The sequence below is a fragment of the Chrysemys picta genome, chromosome 3 (genome assembly GCF_011386835.1).
Source record: "Chrysemys picta bellii isolate R12L10 chromosome 3, ASM1138683v2, whole genome shotgun sequence".
NCBI lineage: Eukaryota > Metazoa > Chordata > Testudines > Emydidae > Chrysemys > Chrysemys picta.
The window spans coordinates 42,708,618-42,727,888 of NC_088793.1; the positions used below are offsets into that span (position 1 = coordinate 42,708,618).

Sequence of the window (19,271 nt, forward strand, 5' to 3'; positions counted from 1 at the left end):
ACCCTGGAGGGCTGGGCTGGTTTGTTTACCTGCCGCGTCCGTAGGTTCGGCCGATCGCAGCTCCCATTGGCCACGCTTTGCTGTTCCGGGACAATGGGGGCTGCGGGAAGTGGCGCGGGCCAAGGGATGTGCTGGCCACTGCTTCCTGCAGCCCCCATTGACCTGGGATGGCAAACCACGGCCAGTAGGAGAGGCGATCTGCCAAACCTGCGGACGCGGCAGGTAAACAAACTGGCCCAGCCTGCCAGGGTGCTTACCCTGTCGGGTTGCGGGCCAAAGGTTGCCAATCCCTGCTGTAGACCATAGGGAACAGGCACTTTGGAATTAAAACACATCGGAACTTCTTTGATGCTTAAGTAAAATATTGTATTTTCTTTTGTGTTTTGGTATTAACGCCTGCAGAGGAAATGATTTATGATGATGTTGAAAATGGAGATGAAGGTGGAAACAGCTCCCTAGAATACGGATGGAGTTCAAGTGAGTTTGAAAGCTATGAAGAACAAAGTGACTCAGAGTGCAAAGATGGAATTCCCAGCTCCTTTTTGCGAGGCAACCACAAAAGACATGTATGTAACCCACAGCAGTCTTTTTCCTTATTTGGTTTTTCTAATTACCCTGATTGCTCAACATTTACCTTGCCCAATTGTCCCCATACCCTCTCATGAGCCCAACTGCCAAGTACAAAGAACATCTTTGCAAATGAGCTTTGAACCAGTAAGAGAATGAGGACTGAAGGCAAAACATAAAAGGAAAAAACTGGTGAAAACATAAAGGGAGACAGATCTGCACATAGGCTATGAAAATGGGTTGTTTGTTTCCCATGAGCTGTTCGTGACCTTTTCCACTTCTGCAGCTTCTGACATAGTGTAAGTGGCAAATGAGTATAGGAAGTAGTGTGAAGAGTAGAATTGGGTGACCGTCATGGATTTTGAGGCTGTGCAATCCGCATGAATGGGTTTGCAGAATTCACAAAACTAGTCAGTTTGCAAACATTTCTCTGCCCCCTTTGATTTTAACCCTTTATTTTATTGCGCAACTGTGATTCAGCTTTGAAAAAATGATTATTGTAGCTGAAGGGAAGCCTATGCTGTGTATTGGGGGATAGAAAGACTCAAAGTCTCCCTGGTGAGGGTGGATGGTCTGTATACAAGCTGTATAGTGCCTGATTTTCTGGTCTAGTACCTTTGTTCTCCATTGCTCCTGGAGGCAACTATGGACTGGTTCAGTACCTAGAGTACATTAAACTCAGGCTGCTCTAGTTCTTCCAGTTCTACTAGTTTCTGCTAATGATCCCCTAGGCGTCATTTCAGAACTGGGATTTGTTAGGGTGCATGATGCTCCAGCCATCTATGCCAACGTGGTCAGGACTAGGTATTGCAGATCCAGCTGTTGCATCAGATTTGCAGAGGAACACAAAAATGGGGAAGGTATCAAGGGCTGAGATGTAGCCTATACACTAAATCTGTATTTGAATTACAAGTTATATCTCTCTTGTCCTCTGTTGTTGTTTTTTTGGTTTTGTTTTGGTCTTTCTTCCTACTCTATCTCCAGGGTTTTTTGCCTTATATTTAAACAGTTACATTTTCTCTCTGCCCTTACACTGCTCATTTTCTTGCATTTCCTCTTAGAGGTATTGCAAACCCAATAATGTAGCAATTTCAAACACAAAATGTTCAAGTGGGTACAAAGTTAGGGGTGTGTGTGTGAAATTCACTGTGGAGAGAAGACTAAACAGAGAAAATGCTGTTATACAAATTTGATATAAGACTCTATATGGAATAGAACAGAATTCCACAAGATCCACATTTTGATTTCACAGTTTTCTTAACTCACTGCTCTTCATATCCCTGCTCCATCCATTGCCCTATATCCCATCCATGCAGGATCAGGAACTAGGGTGGGGAGGAGGAATGACTGAAGAACTGTATCTGCTTAAAAGAGACTAGTTAAGCACTGTTGTTTTTCCCCCTGGCTGAAACAAGCTTAAGCTACTGTACCTGATGCTTGCTGGGGTAATTCTGGACCTGACTAAAGAAAGATCTGATTCTCATTCTGAATACATTAGGCAGCAGTTGAGAAATGCTCTGCACATAGTGTGCCTGAAGTGGCAGGATATTTTGTTCCTTCGCTCTTGTTACCTGTGGCATATTGGTGGGGCTCCAGTGGAACACACTTTTAACCTTGTTTTTTTTTTTTTGGTGGGGCGGCATGTTTGCAAAATGAAATGCCCTCTTGTTGGTAGATCAAATTCTGCTCTCATTTACATGGGTGTAAGGCAAGAGTGGTACCAACAGTGTTAATTACATCTTGACCTATAAGAGTGTAACTGAGGGCAGAATTTGGCCCTTTGTTTTCAACTTGGTGGACATCTCGTTTCATATTACCTCAATTTGTTGTTAAGCAATGCTACTGATGTCAAAATGCAAAGTTTTATACTGGATATTTTCAGTGAATATTTTTCTTTGTACTTTCACCTGAGGTTCTCAGAGTGCTTCACAAACATTGATTAATAAGTCATACAACAGCCCTTGGCAGGTATTGTCCCTTTAATACAAATTCATGCACAGAGTGATTATATGACTTGCCCAAGGCCGGCAGTGAATCTGGAATAAAGCTGTGAATAGGTCACAGAATTCCTGATTCCCACTCCTGTGCTCTAACTAGTAGATTATACATCTTTCCGTACTGGACTATGCTTACCCAACTCACCAGTGCGATGAACCTCCAATTTAAAAATATTTGGAAGTTCTGCAGATACTTTGGCCTATTTTGACAGTTTTTCGTTCAGTTCACCATTCTTGAGGGTCTTCAGAAATATAGAAGCTAGGATTCATACTTGGCACAATGGAGTTGTGTTCTAGGTTAATGCTAATATATTATAATAGCAAGAGATGCACAGTATAACTTTAAATTTAGATGAGCTTAGCACAACTGCTATTCTTTTGGATTGAGGGAAGCTTCCTCTTCCTTCAACATGTTGTCAAAGCACTTGCCAGTGGATCATGAAGGTCTCAGTCTAAGCCTCAGTGGGTATACTCTGCATGGGGATAAAAGACCCAGGGCATGGCTGTGGCTGGCCCAGGTCAGGGTCACAGAGCTTGGGCTCCACCCTGAGCCTGAATGTTTACAGAGGAATTTTTCAGCCACGGAGCCTGAGACCTGCAAGTCCAAGTCAGCTGACCCAGGCCAGCCATGAGTTTTCATCCCCGTGTAGACATACTCAGTAAGTGCAGCAATGTGTAGAAGAACACACAAACAAAAAATCCAGCTCCCCTAATTGGTTACATTCTCTCTATTGACAGGACACTGATAGGCAGACAGAATCGCATGCATGATACTTCGCATGTACTTCAGTGTTAAGTTTGCACTACAGCCTTTTTGAAAAGATTGTATTTTTTTATACACTGTAGCTTTCTCATGACCTAACCCGTTTAAAGGAGCACTATGAGAAAAAGATGAAAGATTTGATGGCAAACACTGTGGGAGCGGTAGAGATTCAGCAACTAAAGCAAAAACATGAGCTGAAGGTAGTGTAGTTAATTTTTGTAACAAGCTACGTGTTAAAATGATTGTTCTTCAAATGCAGACAATGTTATCTTTTCTTTGTTAAACAGCAAGTTGAATATAAAAAATGGAACAGTAACTTATTTAAAATGATTACTAAATGTACTGGATATTGTACAGTTTGTCTTACAAGAACATTGTCAAGGATTTCTATAGTGTTTACTGTCTGGCTGTAATACTTTTACAAGATCAATTACAACATAGTCTTTCCTTAATGATTGAGGCCCCGATTCTGCTACCTGATCCATGTGTGCAGATCCCTTCTGCCCTTGTGGAGCCTTGTAAAAGCCCATGGGAACTATGTGGGCAGAGGGGTCATCCCACATGGATCAGATTGCACGATTGGGGACCTTCATGCTTGTACAGAATGGAACTGAAATGAAGAAGGTTGTTTTTCAATAACAACTGCTCATCTACTAAAAGTGCCTTGTCACAGCAAGATACTTTTGTTTATGCCCTGTTTATAATTGACAGTGTCAGCACAATTGTGGGAGTAGTGTTCATTTTTGCTGTGGCTGCAGTCAGGAAAGGGAGAGCAGTTTTTTGAGTGGAGATTTACTAGGAAAATTGCATCTCTGGCTAATAATTATAACATTTTTTTCACGTGTGCCTAAAATAAAATAATGTAGACCCTGATGGGCTATAATTTAAACATCCTTGCAATACAGTTCTTATTTAAGAATGTAATTAATTATAAATGGAACCAGTGTTCAGATCAGTTTCAGTTTGGGATAGGGTTAGTAGTTTGCATTTGAGGTTGAACTTGGACCAGGTTTCTGCTTCATGGCAGTGACATTTTGTGATCTATTCTCAGTACATATCTGCCCAGCTGAACCCTTGAATGGTGGAAATCTAGTGGTTCTTGTAAAATTTCCACCATCTTGGATTGCATCCAAAGCAGATTCAGAAAACAGGTCTCATCCAGGTGTAGATGCTATCCAAAAAAAAATCAGAGGACAGGAGAGACCAGTGTTCAGATTTGAAGTTCCACCTCAATTAATATATTTTAAAATACCTATAAATATTCATAATACTTGGAGTAGTTTTTTTCATAAGATTATAGTCATTTGACCATAGGTTAGATTTTGGGCCTAAACTACTTGACAATGTTCTTTTAAAGGGTGACATCTTTTAAGACGATTGATGCTACAATATGTTGAATTCTACTCCTATTATTCACTGAACATGTAGAATATGTTTTTTGCTGTCTTGCAGATGCAAAAGCTCATGAGGGCTGCCAGGGAAGGTACCAAAGATGGCTACGAAAAGACTAAAGCAGCTGTGAAGAAAGGTCGGTCATTCATCAGAACCAAATCCTTTATTACCCACGGTAGGTGTGGATTATTTAAGTTTCTCTATAAAGTTCACTTAGATAATTAAGTTAATTGTCTTAGCATGTTATTTATTACCAGCAGTATACTGGACCCGTGAGAGCAGAGTTACATTGATAAAACCTGAGTCAGGCAGAGTTACATTGATAAAGCATGTCTCAGTCACAATCGGGGCTCTGATAGATCTGTGGTTGTGGAATCTCCAAGAGTTTTAAGATTTTGAAGGCAACCCCGAGGACCTTGGAAATTCACTAGAATCCTGAGTCAGCCATATTATCCTTCAGTCAGCCTTCCACCGCCATGTAAGTGTGCTCCTTTACAATAAGCAGTGTCATAGACTCTGCCTAGTCCAAAGCTCATATGCAGTATGGCAAATGGGACCATGGGAAATGTCAGGGGATAAGTGTCCCCCATTGCCTTCTTTCAAATAAACCCCTTGAACGTCAGCCAGCTGCTGAAGAAATCTAAAGAGTCTGCATCCTAAGTATGCTTTCCTGGTTTAGCCCCTCAGTGGAGTGACAGTGATTACTATTAACCAATGAGCATTTGCCAAGTGACACTGTATACTTACCACCACGATTTCCTATCCTAAGCATAAAGGGAAACTGTTGTATCTCCATGCCATGGTGTGGAGTATCATTGTGTCAGCCCAGGAAAGAGGAGTCTAAGGACTGCAAGCTGAGTGCTGCCACCTACCATCCTTCAAGAAATGGAAATTGTTAGGAAAGGAAGGAGCTTTCGCAGGACACTGCTGATCTGAATAACCCCTGTCCTTAATAACAACAGATACACAGCCCTCCTCACCATCAGCAGCAGAGCACCACAATAGTTTTTAGCCTGGGAAAGTGTCAGGGAGTACAAAGTTCCTTCTCATCCTGAATAAATGCAGGGAGCTAGTCTGTCTCGCCATTCAAAATGCCTGGCAAGGGGATTATTTCAGCCATAAGGCTGTAAGGACTGACACACAGTGCGAATCCCTGGGGTGGACTCAGACTGGTTCTTGAACACAGGAGTTTGAGTACTGGAGAATGGAAGGGGTTTTTACACAACTTTCCTGCTCATAAATTTATCCTCATTCATTAGTGTGGCACAGATGGATTTGGATTTTGACCTTCACCATCAAGTCAGCCAGTCATTGTTTAGTCTGCCATGGAGCTAACATATCTAGTTATTTAGGGGCTATGTAGCCCAGAAGAAGGGCATGTACATTTCTGGCTGGATTGAGCTCTCAGCCAGTTTCCTAGTCCATGGGAAACTGGTTTGTTTTACAGACTCTTTCTGAAGAAACACATAGACTTTGCAAGCTAGCAGAACTCCTTTCTTAATTAGCTTTTTTCTAAGCCATATCTGCTCATGCTCTTTGCTTCCTGAAGCATTACTTCCCTCATATCTGTGTGTATTACCAATCACTGTACTGAGTGTTTTCTACATAAAATCAATAGCAATTGTTAAGTCCCTAGTGGACTACATGGAATCTCTGCCTCTCTTCCGTTTCTCTGCCTGAGAAATTTTTGTTTTGGTTGGTTGATTTGCTTGTTTATTACAGGTTTATGTATTTTATTTTTTTGGGTGGGGGGTTAGTTGGGAGTGTCAGTGTGTGAGTGTCATTCTTGCTATGGTGGAAAGTATTTCTTAAGAGAAAGATTTTGCAGCATTTCTTAAAGACGGTCAGATTATAGATCACCTAATCTCCTGTGGAAGTTTGTTCAACAGATGCATCCCTTTGAGCAATACTGCTTTGTCCCCTGCTGTCATATACTTCATTCTGGGCAGGAAAGAACAAATGGAAGTAAAGCAAAAGACACAGAGGCTGCCATCTGCACTGAGGATGCTGGGGAACTCTCCCACTCTTGCTATACCATTGATGCACCCCTATCATGGTGAAAACATCAGCAGTTATTCTCTGCATAGCTCCCACTGTTTCTGGCACTGAAGGAACTACACCGGTGCTAGAGTAATGATGGCAGAGTTCATTAACATGCTTGGTGTAGACAAGACTGTGGATACCCCAGTATGATGACTGTGCATGGACAATGTGATTCTGGTTTTCCTACCCAAAGAGATATTAAAAATTGACTTTCTGCTGTATTTCATTATATGTAGATCATAAAGCATCCTGTCTGGAAGAAGAGGAACTAAATTTATTTATTGATGTTGACTGTATGCATACAGAAGCAATTATGACTCCTATGCCTGAAGGATTATCACAGCAACAGGTAGTACTTTGTGTGTGTTTAAATATTATGGAAACGCACAGTAAATGTCTTATAGGATACGGCATTTGCATGGACAAAAATCTGATTTGTGGTGGGGTAATTGTGCATGTAAATTAAATAGACAATGCTGTATTCATTGTAGCTTGCATGGTTGTTCACCTGGTTTAGAAAATCATGCCCTAAATCCCTTATCCAAGGTCACACAGGAAATCTGTAGCAGAGCTTGGACTAGAACCAAGGTTTACTGGATTCTAGCCCTTAACCACAAGATCGTCCTTTTTCCCGACTTGGCTGCCATTGCCTGTCTGTTATTCTATACTTCAGTCTAGGTTGAGGTAGGTGAAGAACAGAAATCAAATTAACAAGAAAAATCTCCCTTTCGTCCAGAGGGGAAGTTACTAATTTGTATTTAAGAGGATTGGTTTAAATCTAATAATTACTTAAGTTTACTTGAAACTAAATCAGAGTATACAATGTTTGCAAAATGAAACTGTCCTGAGTTTTTATTGGTCAGAATTACCACCTTTGACAAATACACCGTGGGATTTCTAGAAGAAAATGTTGCAGTTGTTAAACATTAAAGGCACTAGAAGCATTTTTAAAGTATAATTATACTCCACCCTCTTCAGAACCCCATTTTCAGGAGACAAGCATTTTGGATGTTTCAGTTCCTGTAACAGGCACTTAAAGCAGAGCACAATCTAGAAAGTAGTGACAGAAGATAAGCCTAATATACTGTAAGAAAATTGATGGGCCAATAATATATTCATTCTTCAGATGAACAGTGAAGTACCAGATTGAAAACAACTTCAGTAATGCAAGAAGTAAAGTCTCTTTTACATTGACTTCTCTTTATTCTTAGGCTTTTGGAATCTGATCTCCTGCCTTCTTCCTTACCCCCTTCAGTTCTATACAGTTCCACTTTTGAGTCACATTTCTCTTGGATCCTTATCCACACCTTAGGATAGATTGGGAGGTTGAACATAGAGATGGTGTGAATTTAAGTAGCTCCATGGAAATTGGTAGGCATGCATGCAATTGCACTAGACATAAGTTTAGCCAGGGATGCAGAATGATGTCCATGATCTTGCTTTAACATTAAAACTTAAAGTTGAATGTGACATAACTTTGGGTGAAATACAGCAGCTGTCTTTAAACATGTCTATTGGCTTGAGAGATGTTACCATTGCTCCTGGTTCTCCCTTTAAAGTGTAGAAAATATCTCTCAACCCTCCTGAATCATAAAAAATGTCTTCTAGTTATAATTATTGTTGTTTGAGTAATGTTAAATATTATATATCCACATGTAATACTAAGTATTATCGATTAAGTATATTTGATGTAATTGGATGACAGCATAACATTTGTTCACCTTTCTTACCTGCGGCAGCTAAAGGAGGGTTTCAGCTATATAGTGGGAAGATGTCAAAGACAATCCCTATGTACTTGGGATCTGGGTTCAGTGCTCGAGAGACCCCCCCAGTTTGTCCCCAGGTAGTGCCCAACTTATTGCTGAAGACCAGCCTTTTGTTAGTTCAAGATGCAGAGCTCAGGTTGAATCTGGCAAAGGAAATTCATACTGGGATGCAGACTGAGCTGACAGAGAAAATTTGGTGAATGGCTTGAAGAACATGGAAGCAGACAGATAGAAGCAGTCAACTATATGATACAAGAAGTGATGAGAAATTGACAAGCAGGGAATCCACTGGGCCCCCTCTGTGAGGAGAGGAGAATTAAAACTCCCACTATTCTAGGGACTGCACACTGGTGGACAATGTATAGGGCAGTACTGACATCCAATATAAAGGAAGCCATTCTCTTTCTGACATTCTCCCCTTTTTGACGAGAAGATGAGAAAAGTGTTGGTGCCTGGAGATTATGGTTAGTATTGGAAGAAAGTGTGATCCAACAATGACACGATGAATGAACTTTAGGTCCCAGTCTGTGCAAACCTGAAATGATGAGAGGACATATTGTCCTCAAGGGAGTGAATAGTCTCTTAATCAAAAAGAGAAATATTTTGGGAAAAACACTAGAAGCGTCTTTTAGTGCTGGGGAGCTAGGGCTGGTGTTGTTTGTTTGTTGTTTTTTAATGGCTATGGATAAGAATATTAAATTATTTGTGTATTGAGCATAAAAATCCATATGCTTCCCACACACATGCACATTGGTATCATGGTGTTTCTTTTTGAATGAAAAATAAAGTATTGTGTGTGCACTTGGCAATACAGTAAGTATATAGTGTACAATTTGGTCTTTTAGACCAGGGGTTCTCAAACTGGGGGTCGGAACCCCTCCGGGGGTCATGAGGTTATGATATGGGAGGTCATGAGCTGTCAGCCTCCACACCATATCCCGCTTTGCCTCCAGCATTTATAATGGTGTTAAATATATTAAAAAGTTTTTTAATTTATAAGGGTCGCACTCAGAGGCTTGCTATGTGAAAGGGGTCACCAGTACAAAAGTTTGAGAATCACTGTTTTAGACTTTTCTTTATGAATATGCTGCTGTCAACCACAAGGTGGCATAACAGTTTTTGTTTAAATCCAGGTCCTGTTTGAATTCCTCTTTACATACTGTGTCATACTGTGAGCCTGGAAATGTTGGATCATTGAAATGTGTCATTTTAGTTCTGCAATCATAATCTCTGTTACAAGTTTTATATGTTTAGGAATAAAAAATGCTGGGACATAATTTATTATTTTTCCCACCCAGCCGTACCAGCAAAAATATGGGTGTAGCAGACTTATAATATTACACCAAGTATAACAGACCCTTTGTTAGTGTCTCCTGGATATCTATCTGTGTTAGGCATTAATAAGATGTCGATCACAATGATACGTAAGCACTGATATTGTGCGTTATATTTTATGTACCGCTGGGTCTGATACATGTCAGAAAATTATTATAGAGTTAAAGTCACAAAATCCAACATGTTTTGGAGAAAAATTCAATGGAAATTAATCATAGAATCATAAGATTGGAAGGGATCTCGAGAGGTCATCTAGTCCAGTCCCCTGCACTCATGGCAGGACTAAGTATTAATATCTATCTATCTATCTATATATCATGGGACCTATTACAATCCTGTTACGCTGTATGAGAATAAACAAGAATGTTTTTCCTCATGTAAAGTAACACAGTCAAGGTAATGGGAACAAAGCACTGACCCTACACTAATGCTTTTTCACTGTTATTGTTTATAAGTCCTTATCTTCAGGAGTCTGTCATTGGATTTTTTCCCTCCAAATCAGTGTTAATATGTTATGAAGATATAAAACAACAAAAACATGACACTGGAAGCCTGATTTTGAAAACTGGCCAACTATGTTGCATCTGTATATCAAATAGCTAAGGTTCTATCACCATCTGTGCCCACAGCTAATTGTACCCCAAAAATTGTGGGTGGGAAATAAGAGGCCATATTTTAAAAGTGAACCTTTAAAATGAGACAGTCAGAAAAGAAAACACATATGACTACTGCTATTATAGTATTTCATGCACAATTTAAAACATAATTAGAGTAATAATAAGTTTCATGAATTTCTGAAGAGATATGACATTTATTTTATTATAGTTCCAATGTCAGGAATACTTTAGCTTGACATATAATACCAGGATTGATTTGTCAATGTAAGACCTTTATGGTTAACGTTTAATATGAGTCTGTGATTTTGCCTAATACTCTTAACTCTGTTTCTATTTTAGAAATAGGGACAACTGGACCAACTGTTTTTTTTCCCCCCTGTAAGTTAGTTATTTCAGACTAGTAAACAAAAAAGAAGAATTTAGTAAACAAACTCCACAGTGTCTGTACATCTCTGTCAGTAATAATCATTATTTTCAACAAGTCCCAGAAATGAAGGAAGTATCAACTACTTTAAGTTTGAGAGTTTAACTTTTATCACTTTGAACAGGTTGTGAGAAGATATATTCTGGGCTCTGTGGTTGACAGTGAGAAGAATTATGTGGATGCTCTCAAAAGAATTCTGGAGGTATCTAAATATTGTTTGCTTTTTACTATTTGGAAAGGAACGAAATCCTCAAAGAATTATTCATGAACTGTACTATGAATCATATGCATAATGTTAGGGGGGCATCAGATCAAATGTGTTTTCTTTTGATTATAAGGCAGGATTTGGCCTAGGTTTTACTTTTTGATGTTAAACTCTAATTTTTTTTCAGGTTGTTTGAATGAATCTGTTTTCTTTATTCAGCAATATGAGAAGCCTCTCTCAGAAATGGAACCAAAGCTACTGAGTGAAAGAAAACTCAAAATGGTCTTTTATCGTATTAAGGAGATTCTTCAGTGCCATTCAATGTTTCAGATAGCACTGGCCAGCCGTGTCTCTGAATGGGATTCTGTTGAAATGATTGGAGATGTCTTTGTTGCTTCAGTAAGTAAATACATGTGAGAAGAAGTATGAAAAATGTCTATTTTGTTTTTAAATTGTTGATTTGGTGTCTGCTGTAATAGCACATGTACCTATTAGGACAACTACATTGACACCAACACATGTCTTCTGTTTGATTGGCTGCAAGTGAAAGAGTTTTGGCCAATATTTTCAAATGTGTGTGCCTCATGTTAGCCACCTAAATCCGCAAAGGATGGGCGTGGATATGCAGGAAAGTAGCTACCCCAATCCTCAGCCCAACAAGGGACTGAACCAACCTCTGGATTAACGTAGTGGTCTTAGAGACCACTCCACCAATTGGAGTTCAGCGCATGTTCGCGCCACTCCTCTTGCCTCCACTTCCCCTAGACATCCCCTCCTTTGCTTAGGAGGGGTAAATGCAGCAATGCATAGTGCTCTAAAGCATCCACGTACATCAGAGGAAGCTTTTCTGGGCAGCTGTCCCTCCTCTTTGTATTGCCAGAATCTGGTCCCATATATTTAATGTGGCTGAGCTGAAGTGTCTACTAGAACCATACGTTTTACAATTCATAAATTTTGCAAACTTACAACTTTAACTCTGCATTCGATACATTTGCATGTTGTAGCTTATCAGGAGTTAACTGGTTAGTTCCAACTATGGGCTCAATAGAAGTTGAAGGTATTTAGCAACTCCTATGCGGAGCATTCAGTTCCTCACAGCACCAGGCATTTAGACGTCAAAAATAAAAATGAGCCTGTCTTCAGCGGGATTTCCTGTTGATGACTGAGGTTTGTCTTGTCTGCATTTCAGTTTTCTAAATCCATGGTTCTAGATGCATACAGTGAGTATGTAAATAACTTCAGTACAGCAGTGGGGATTCTCAAGAAAACATGTGCCACGAAGCCTGCCTTTCTAGATTTTTTAAAGGTGAGTACATTTAAGCTTGAAAGAAATCTGAAGAAAATGATGTAGCACAAGATGAGTTAGGGAAAAATTTGGCCCCATGGTGTGTAAATTTAAAGAGAACAAAGTTCACCCACAATTCTAGTGTAGCCGGAGGATGACATGATTTTAGCCCCAAGGGGTATTTTGCCATGCACCTCAGTTTTATTGACATTCAGAATGACTGTTGGGATTCTTTCACGTCAGATAAACATTAGCTGAGTCACATGCTGAGGCCTCATCTTTCGACAAAGCACATTATATATAAAAGTGTTAAATTAAAACTCACTCTGAACCTTTCTAGGCATGGTAAAAAATACACAGAGCTAGTAGCCCTCAATCTCCTCAGTCACTTCAGTGGGATGTTTGCCTGAGTGAGGACTGCAGACTTGGGACCATAATCTTCAATTCTGGTCAGGCAAAAGTCAGGATTTTAGAGGACTAGAGCTAGGGGGCACATGGGTGGTTGCAGGTCAGTACTGTAATGATGGGCACCATTATTTGCATTTTGAGCTGTGCAACATTATTTGCATTTTTAAATGTTGATATAATACTTTCCAGAAGCTGGGAATGGGCAACAGGGGGTGGATCACTTGATGATTACCTGTTCTGTTCCTTCCCTCTGGGGCACCTGGCATTGTCTGCTATCGAAAGACAGGATACTGGGCTAGATGGACCATTGGACCATACTGACCCAGTATGGCCATTCTTATGATTCTTCCCCACTCCACCCCGCCCTGGTTTTGGACCAAATACATACTGTTCAAAATATTTCAGCATTTTGAAAAAAATGAGAAAAATCTTTAAAAATCATGAAATTTTACTCCTGTTTGTCAACCAGCTCTAATAAGAACCTCCCTAGAAGATTCCAAAGTTCTCCTCCTGAGCATGCAGAGAACTAACAAAATGACAAATCTGTTTTTTCCTCCTTTCCCTGGGTGTCCTTTGATGTTGTATAAAGATAACTATGGACTTCGCTTTGTGTTTACATAGCTTGGAGATTGAGAGTTTTCCTGAGAGTTTCTTTTTTAAAATACCAAAACGGATGAATAAATATAGATATTACTGCATCAGCTGGTAAGGTTTTACCCCAGATCCCGTGACAGAGAACAGCCATAATAGAAAATAAGGCCACAATCCAACAAAGCAGTTACTTCTATGGTTAAATTTAAGACATGGAACAAGTCAATGGGAACACTTGCATGCTTAAAGTTAAGCTCATGCTTAAATCCATTGTCTAGACAAGTAGAAATGTGCTCAGTTCACACAGAATTTAGTTTCCCATTTCAGCTACTTTTGTACTGTTGGGATTTGTCTCTTCCCTTGTTTTTAAGGAGGAAGTTTTCTTTCTTTTCACTTGCCATTATGACAAATTAAATGGTAAGATTTTTCACAGAGACCTAACTAATACTTCTAAATGAATTTGTGAAATCTTAATTCTATTCCTGGTACAAAGAAAGTTATTGATATAAAGAAATCCTGGCAAATATTTTAATTTTCTGAAAGACAATAATAGAAATCTACTAACGTGAGCAAATGCAGTGACTTTCTCATTTCAGCAATGCCAGGAGTCGAGCCCTGATCGAATTACACTCTATGGTTTAATGATGAAACCCATACAACGCTTTCCACAGTTCATTCTTCTGCTTCAGGTAAACAATACTTACCAGTGAGGCTTAGCTGATAAATGCTTCTTTTGTATTCTCTTAGTACTCACCCTCTTGGGGGATTCTGTGGGATCTGTTATACTGTAGCAATATATTGAAATGGGAGCTGTTTTTGAGTCTTGGGATCAAACAAGTGAAAAATTAAGTATGTAGTAACGAGAGCTGTGAGGTTCACTGAGTTTTTGTTTGTTTCACATCAGCTCGAAACTATTTTTTTTTTAAATTTTTCAGCGAACCAAAAAAGTTTTTAAAAAATTTTACCTTGGGTCAAATAAAACATCATCTTCAACCCAAAATGAAACATTTCAGTTTGTTTTTTGAGAGGGGTTTTTTTACCTTCTGAAATTGTTAAGATAAAATTGAGATTAAAAATAAAAACAAAATGTCATTTCAAATCAAAAAGTCAAATGTTTTGTTTTGAAAATGTCAGAATGAAACTTTTTAGCTTTTTTGGAATCTTTTGTTTTTGTTTTTTCTTCAGCCAAAACAATTTGGCAAAATTGCACACATTCACCAACTGTTTGGGCCAATCCAAATCTTTATTTTTTGACAAAAAATAAATAAATAAAAAGCTTTGTCTGAAAATTTTCATCCAGATCTAGTAATCTTTTAGTTTGAGTGCCTGGATCTACTGTGGGAAAAAGTTACTAGAGTTTGGTACTTTACCTTTGCACATCAATAAATATTTCTTTAGGTATCCCTCATTCAAAAACAGTTGTGCCATGTATTTGTGTACAGCTGTTGTCGTTTTAAAGGGAAAAATACACTACATTCATGTAAGGGCCACAATTGTTCTGTGCGGAGTCTGGACACTAGTGTTTCTTCTCTCTAGGATTCTTTAGGATGACTGTGCAGTGATCAGACATCCTTTTTAAAACAAAAAATTGTTTATTTTGCTATAGGAACAAAGCATTTAGACAAAAAAGATTTTAAAATAACAGTCTACGTGCATGTCTATTTCACCCAAAGGCTTACCATCCTCTGATGGAACCCTACACAGGCATAACTTCTTCACACCTCCAGCAGTTGCCTCTATCTCTGCTTGTATCCCCTGAACATCTCCACCCTCTTTGAGAAAATATTCCTTCTTAAACTGCTATAGTTCTTTTAATCTTTTGGCTCCCAGGCCTTTTCCTATCCTGGCACTGTCTCTTAAGAAGCCTCAAGTGTTTGCGGGGAAGTGGTTTATCTTGAACCTTTCCATTTTCTTCCTGTTCGTTTTTCCTTACAGCCCTCTAGTAATCTGAACTAATATATTTGTACAGTGGACATCTCAATAACTGACTCAACATATAGTATTATTAAATTATTACAGAGCAGCTCCAATTCCATCCCACTAGCCATGATCAGTTGATTAATTTCTTCTAGGTGTCATGGAGGAAGACTGGTTTGAGGATGGTAGGCCATATGTAAGTGTGGAATGAAGACTAGAGATGGTTGAGGGAAGGAGTTCACAAGTGGGCAGACAGGCTAGCATCATTGATGCAGCAGAGGAGATGGGGCAATCTGATAAGAAATAATAGTGGGTACATAGGAATGTCTGAGAATTGTCGGCAGAAGGAAACATGCTGCCCAAATGGTTTCAGTGTCTGCCTCAAATATGGAAATGTTTGGAAATTATTTCAAGATCCATGGAGCAGGCACTTTCTTCCACTGTATTTCGTACAGCATTAAGCTCATTGTTCTCATTTAGTAAATAATAATAATGATAATGATGAGAGAGAGTTTCAGTATGACTTTACATTAAATTAAAGGTTGGGAAAGTTTTTCAGGCTTATTGGATACAGGTATCTACGTATTATAATGCATGTTGATTTTCAGACTGTTTCTTTAATGTCATTTGTATCTTTCATATTTTTCTTCAATTTGGAATCCCATCTCCTTACCTACTTACTGGAAAATAAGCTTCACAGGCCAACATCTCTTTGAAGAGCAATTAGAATATTCAGCCAACCAAGGATCCAAAGTGCTCTATTATTTGCATCAGAAGTCATTAATAGCATTGGCGTTATCCTTGAGTAGACTTCAGTTTCAGAGCAATGCAATAACTTTAGACAGACATTTACAACACTATGTCCCATCTTTAACTTATGCCTCGGAAATCATATCTGTACTCCTTTTTTTAGGATATGTTGAAAAATACTACTAAAGGACATCCTGACAGGCTGCCACTGCAGATGGCTCTTACAGAGCTCGAAACATTGGCAGAGAAATTAAATGAAAGGAAAAGAGATGCAGATCAGCGCTGTGAAATAAAGCAGATCGCAAAAGCCATGAATGAACGTTATCTGAACAAGGTTGGGACAGAATATAATTTATACTGTGGAAGCTCATACATTGCTAATTTCTTATTACCTTCTCCTGAGCAGCTAGTGGAGTGGCTACCTAATCTGCACCCCTTTGTGTGATGGTTCTATTTAAAGCATAGGTGGATTTGGGGGATAGAATGGCTGGAAAATGTAAGGCACCTCCATGATAATATAGGTCTACTGTCCAAAACCACAATGTGCTGTGGGTGCAGGGTTGTGTCCAGTGCTGCAGCCCAGTGGTTCCATGATCTGGTAAAGGGAGAATGCTAACTCCTTATCCCACCTCATACCTTCACATAGATCCTCTGCACAAGGACATGCTAATTTGTCTTCATGGCAGGATCCAGGATTTAGCCCTATAGGCAGTGTAAAGTATTTAATGGTCCATTTTTTCCCTTTAATATTTCAACCCGACAAAGCAGTCCCAGATGCGCTGACTGATGTATCTAATAGTTTCTTGTTTTGCCTGTATTATTCAATTATTTGGATAGTAAAATAGAAATATCCTCACGAGAATGGTGAGATACATTTAAAAGGAATTGAGACAGGAACAGCCTTCTTGTCTTACTGTGCAGCATAAATGCCTCTGTTCTTTCTGGGAGATGAGGCATCACATACCTGAATTACTGCTCATTTATGATTTATTCTCTTTAATACATCTATATAGTATGGTGAGCGCCTAGACCTATTCTGAGAAAAAAGTGCTGACTGCACCTCATATTTTTCTCAAGTGGTGTAGAAAGTCCTCTCGGTTTTCTGGAGGGGAAGTAGTCAACCAAAGAATAGGCATTTCTAGGCCTTTTGCATCATTAAGATCAATATTTCAAAAGAAAAAAAGTGGTGAATTTATCAGAGTCTTGGGATAAGCCTGGATGTGCTTTATTTACCTGTGTAGCCAAAAGGTTAAAAATTGTGTACTGTACTGACAGCATTGGCAGGGCTGCATCTGGAACACTGGTTTCAGTTTCCAGATGCTCAGGATGTAGAGGATTGACCTAGGTCTTTTAACCTTTCCTCCTAATTATATATCTTGTACACTGCATGGTAGCTTGTCTAAACAGCAACATGATGATCACTGACATGTAGTTAAAGGAGTAAAACATAGAAACAGATTTTACCTAATAGGCACTGGCTCGTGCTTTGGGGACAGGGGAGAGCGGGGCAGTGTTCCCAATGGGAGTTCCAGGTGACATTGTGCTATCAGATGTGGCAGCTTTGTGGCATGCCGTGGGAGCCTGTATACTGCCTTATGTGGTTTTCTCAACTGCCAGTCAGCTCTGTAGACCAGTGCATGCAGAGGGAGTAGCCATGACCCTGCCTCCTCCTACTCCTTCTTGCCCCTTTGGAGTAGTTGACACCTCAGAGCATATGTGAATTGACTGGAAGGGAGTAGAGAGAAAGGAATTGTAGACGTCTATGGGCCCAATTCCTATTTTATGCCAGAGGGGTCCTTAAATCCACCTATAAACACTTTTAATGCAGTATAGAATAGGGTATCCCATTATATTTCCCTCTGTTTTTGCAGTGGATATTGGCTATGTCATGTGTATACATTAATATGTTGATCGTTTTAAAACTCCAGTTACTCAGCAGTGGAAACCGATACCTAATACGGACTGATGATATGATAGAAACAGTTTACAACGAGAAAGGAGAAATTGTCAAAACCAAAGAACGACGACTCTTCATGCTGAACGATGTATTGATGTGTGCAACAGTGAGTGCACGGTAAGGCTCACTTCATGCTGTTTGAATGGATCACTTGGAAACATTAACCAGAATGGATTCTTAATGGAAACTTTAACCATAGATATTAGTTTCTGTAAATTTCGATAATGTGCCAGTAGCTTTGTTGTTCTTCTCTCCTGATTGTATTTTAAAGAATTAAGATAAACCACTAGAAAAAAGTACAAACAGAAAATTACAGATAGACAGAAGCAATCTGTCCAGTTTCCAGATATTGGTAAGAGTTGGCCTGTAGTGGAGATTAGGTGGCACAATTGCTTAGTGCACTAACTCCTCACCTCTAAAGACCTGAGTGTTGGCCTTGACTTGGGTAATGGGTGAAAGTGAGTTTATAGGAGCTCAGTCTGGTGTTGATTCTTTATGTGCACATGCACACACACAAATTTGTGTAATTTGGTCGAGTTTACTGTTTAAAAATAGAAAAGCTGGGGTGAAATCCTGGAACCATCGCAGTCAATAGCAAAGCTCCCATTAACATCAGTTGTGCCAGGCTTCCACCCCTGAACCTAAAACTGAAGGATTAAGACTGAGGTGCTTAGAAAAAGGTATCTTTTGCATAGTGCTTTCTGTCCTATTGCTGGTATAACTGGTGCTATTAGTCTGTTACTTTCACGTGTGCCAAGATCACACACATTTTAATATGTTGGTTGTATTGTAATTTTTTTTCCCTTTGTATATGGGTGCATGCTGACAGAGAACATATAGACAGACCACTAAGTTCTTTCTTTCTTAACTAACTAACTAACTAACTAAACTAAAACTAGCAACTTTTCTCAGCCCAATGTGATGTCTTCAGTACACTACTGAAATGTGAATACCTTAAGGTATTCCTTATCTATTTTATGTAATCTTACTAGTGCTAAGTCTCAAACGATATCAGCAAGTGAAAAGTGACTTTTAATAACACTTTGCTCTTCAGATGTTCACAAGCTGTTTTCCTATTAACCAGGAATTTTGATTCTTCTCCTTTCCCTTTTATTCAGTCCTTCAGTCACACCTGGGTATTTTCTTGTGACTCACTGAGAGAAAATTGCTTTCTTTTGCCTATTTTAGTCCTTCCTGTGACACCTTGTCCTGGATTCTGTGTAATTGTTCCTAAAGTGGCAGAATGCAACCTGT

General features: G+C 39.3%; 1 protein-coding gene across 6 annotated transcripts in view; it reads left to right on the forward strand.

Annotated features, from left to right (window-relative positions):
- ARHGEF10 (Rho guanine nucleotide exchange factor 10) overlaps nt 1-19,271 on the forward strand; it is a 170,578-nt gene that overhangs the window by 70,692 nt on the left and 80,615 nt on the right. For 5 of the 6 annotated variants that reach the window (XM_005289689.5, XM_065590165.1, XM_005289688.5 and 2 more), the window contains 10 exons: nt 403-566; nt 3,411-3,527; nt 4,780-4,894; nt 6,999-7,111; nt 11,029-11,106; nt 11,329-11,508; nt 12,299-12,415; nt 13,990-14,082; nt 16,224-16,394; nt 17,989-18,134. In XM_005289689.5, the coding sequence (XP_005289746.2) occupies nt 403-566; nt 3,411-3,527; nt 4,780-4,894; nt 6,999-7,111; nt 11,029-11,106; nt 11,329-11,508; nt 12,299-12,415; nt 13,990-14,082; nt 16,224-16,394; nt 17,989-18,134 (1,294 nt within the window). The remainder of the gene's footprint in view (nt 1-402; nt 567-3,410; nt 3,528-4,779; nt 4,895-6,998; nt 7,112-11,028; nt 11,107-11,328; nt 11,509-12,298; nt 12,416-13,989; nt 14,083-16,223; nt 16,395-17,988; nt 18,135-19,271) is intronic. The other variant, XM_005289690.5, reaches the window with a different exon arrangement.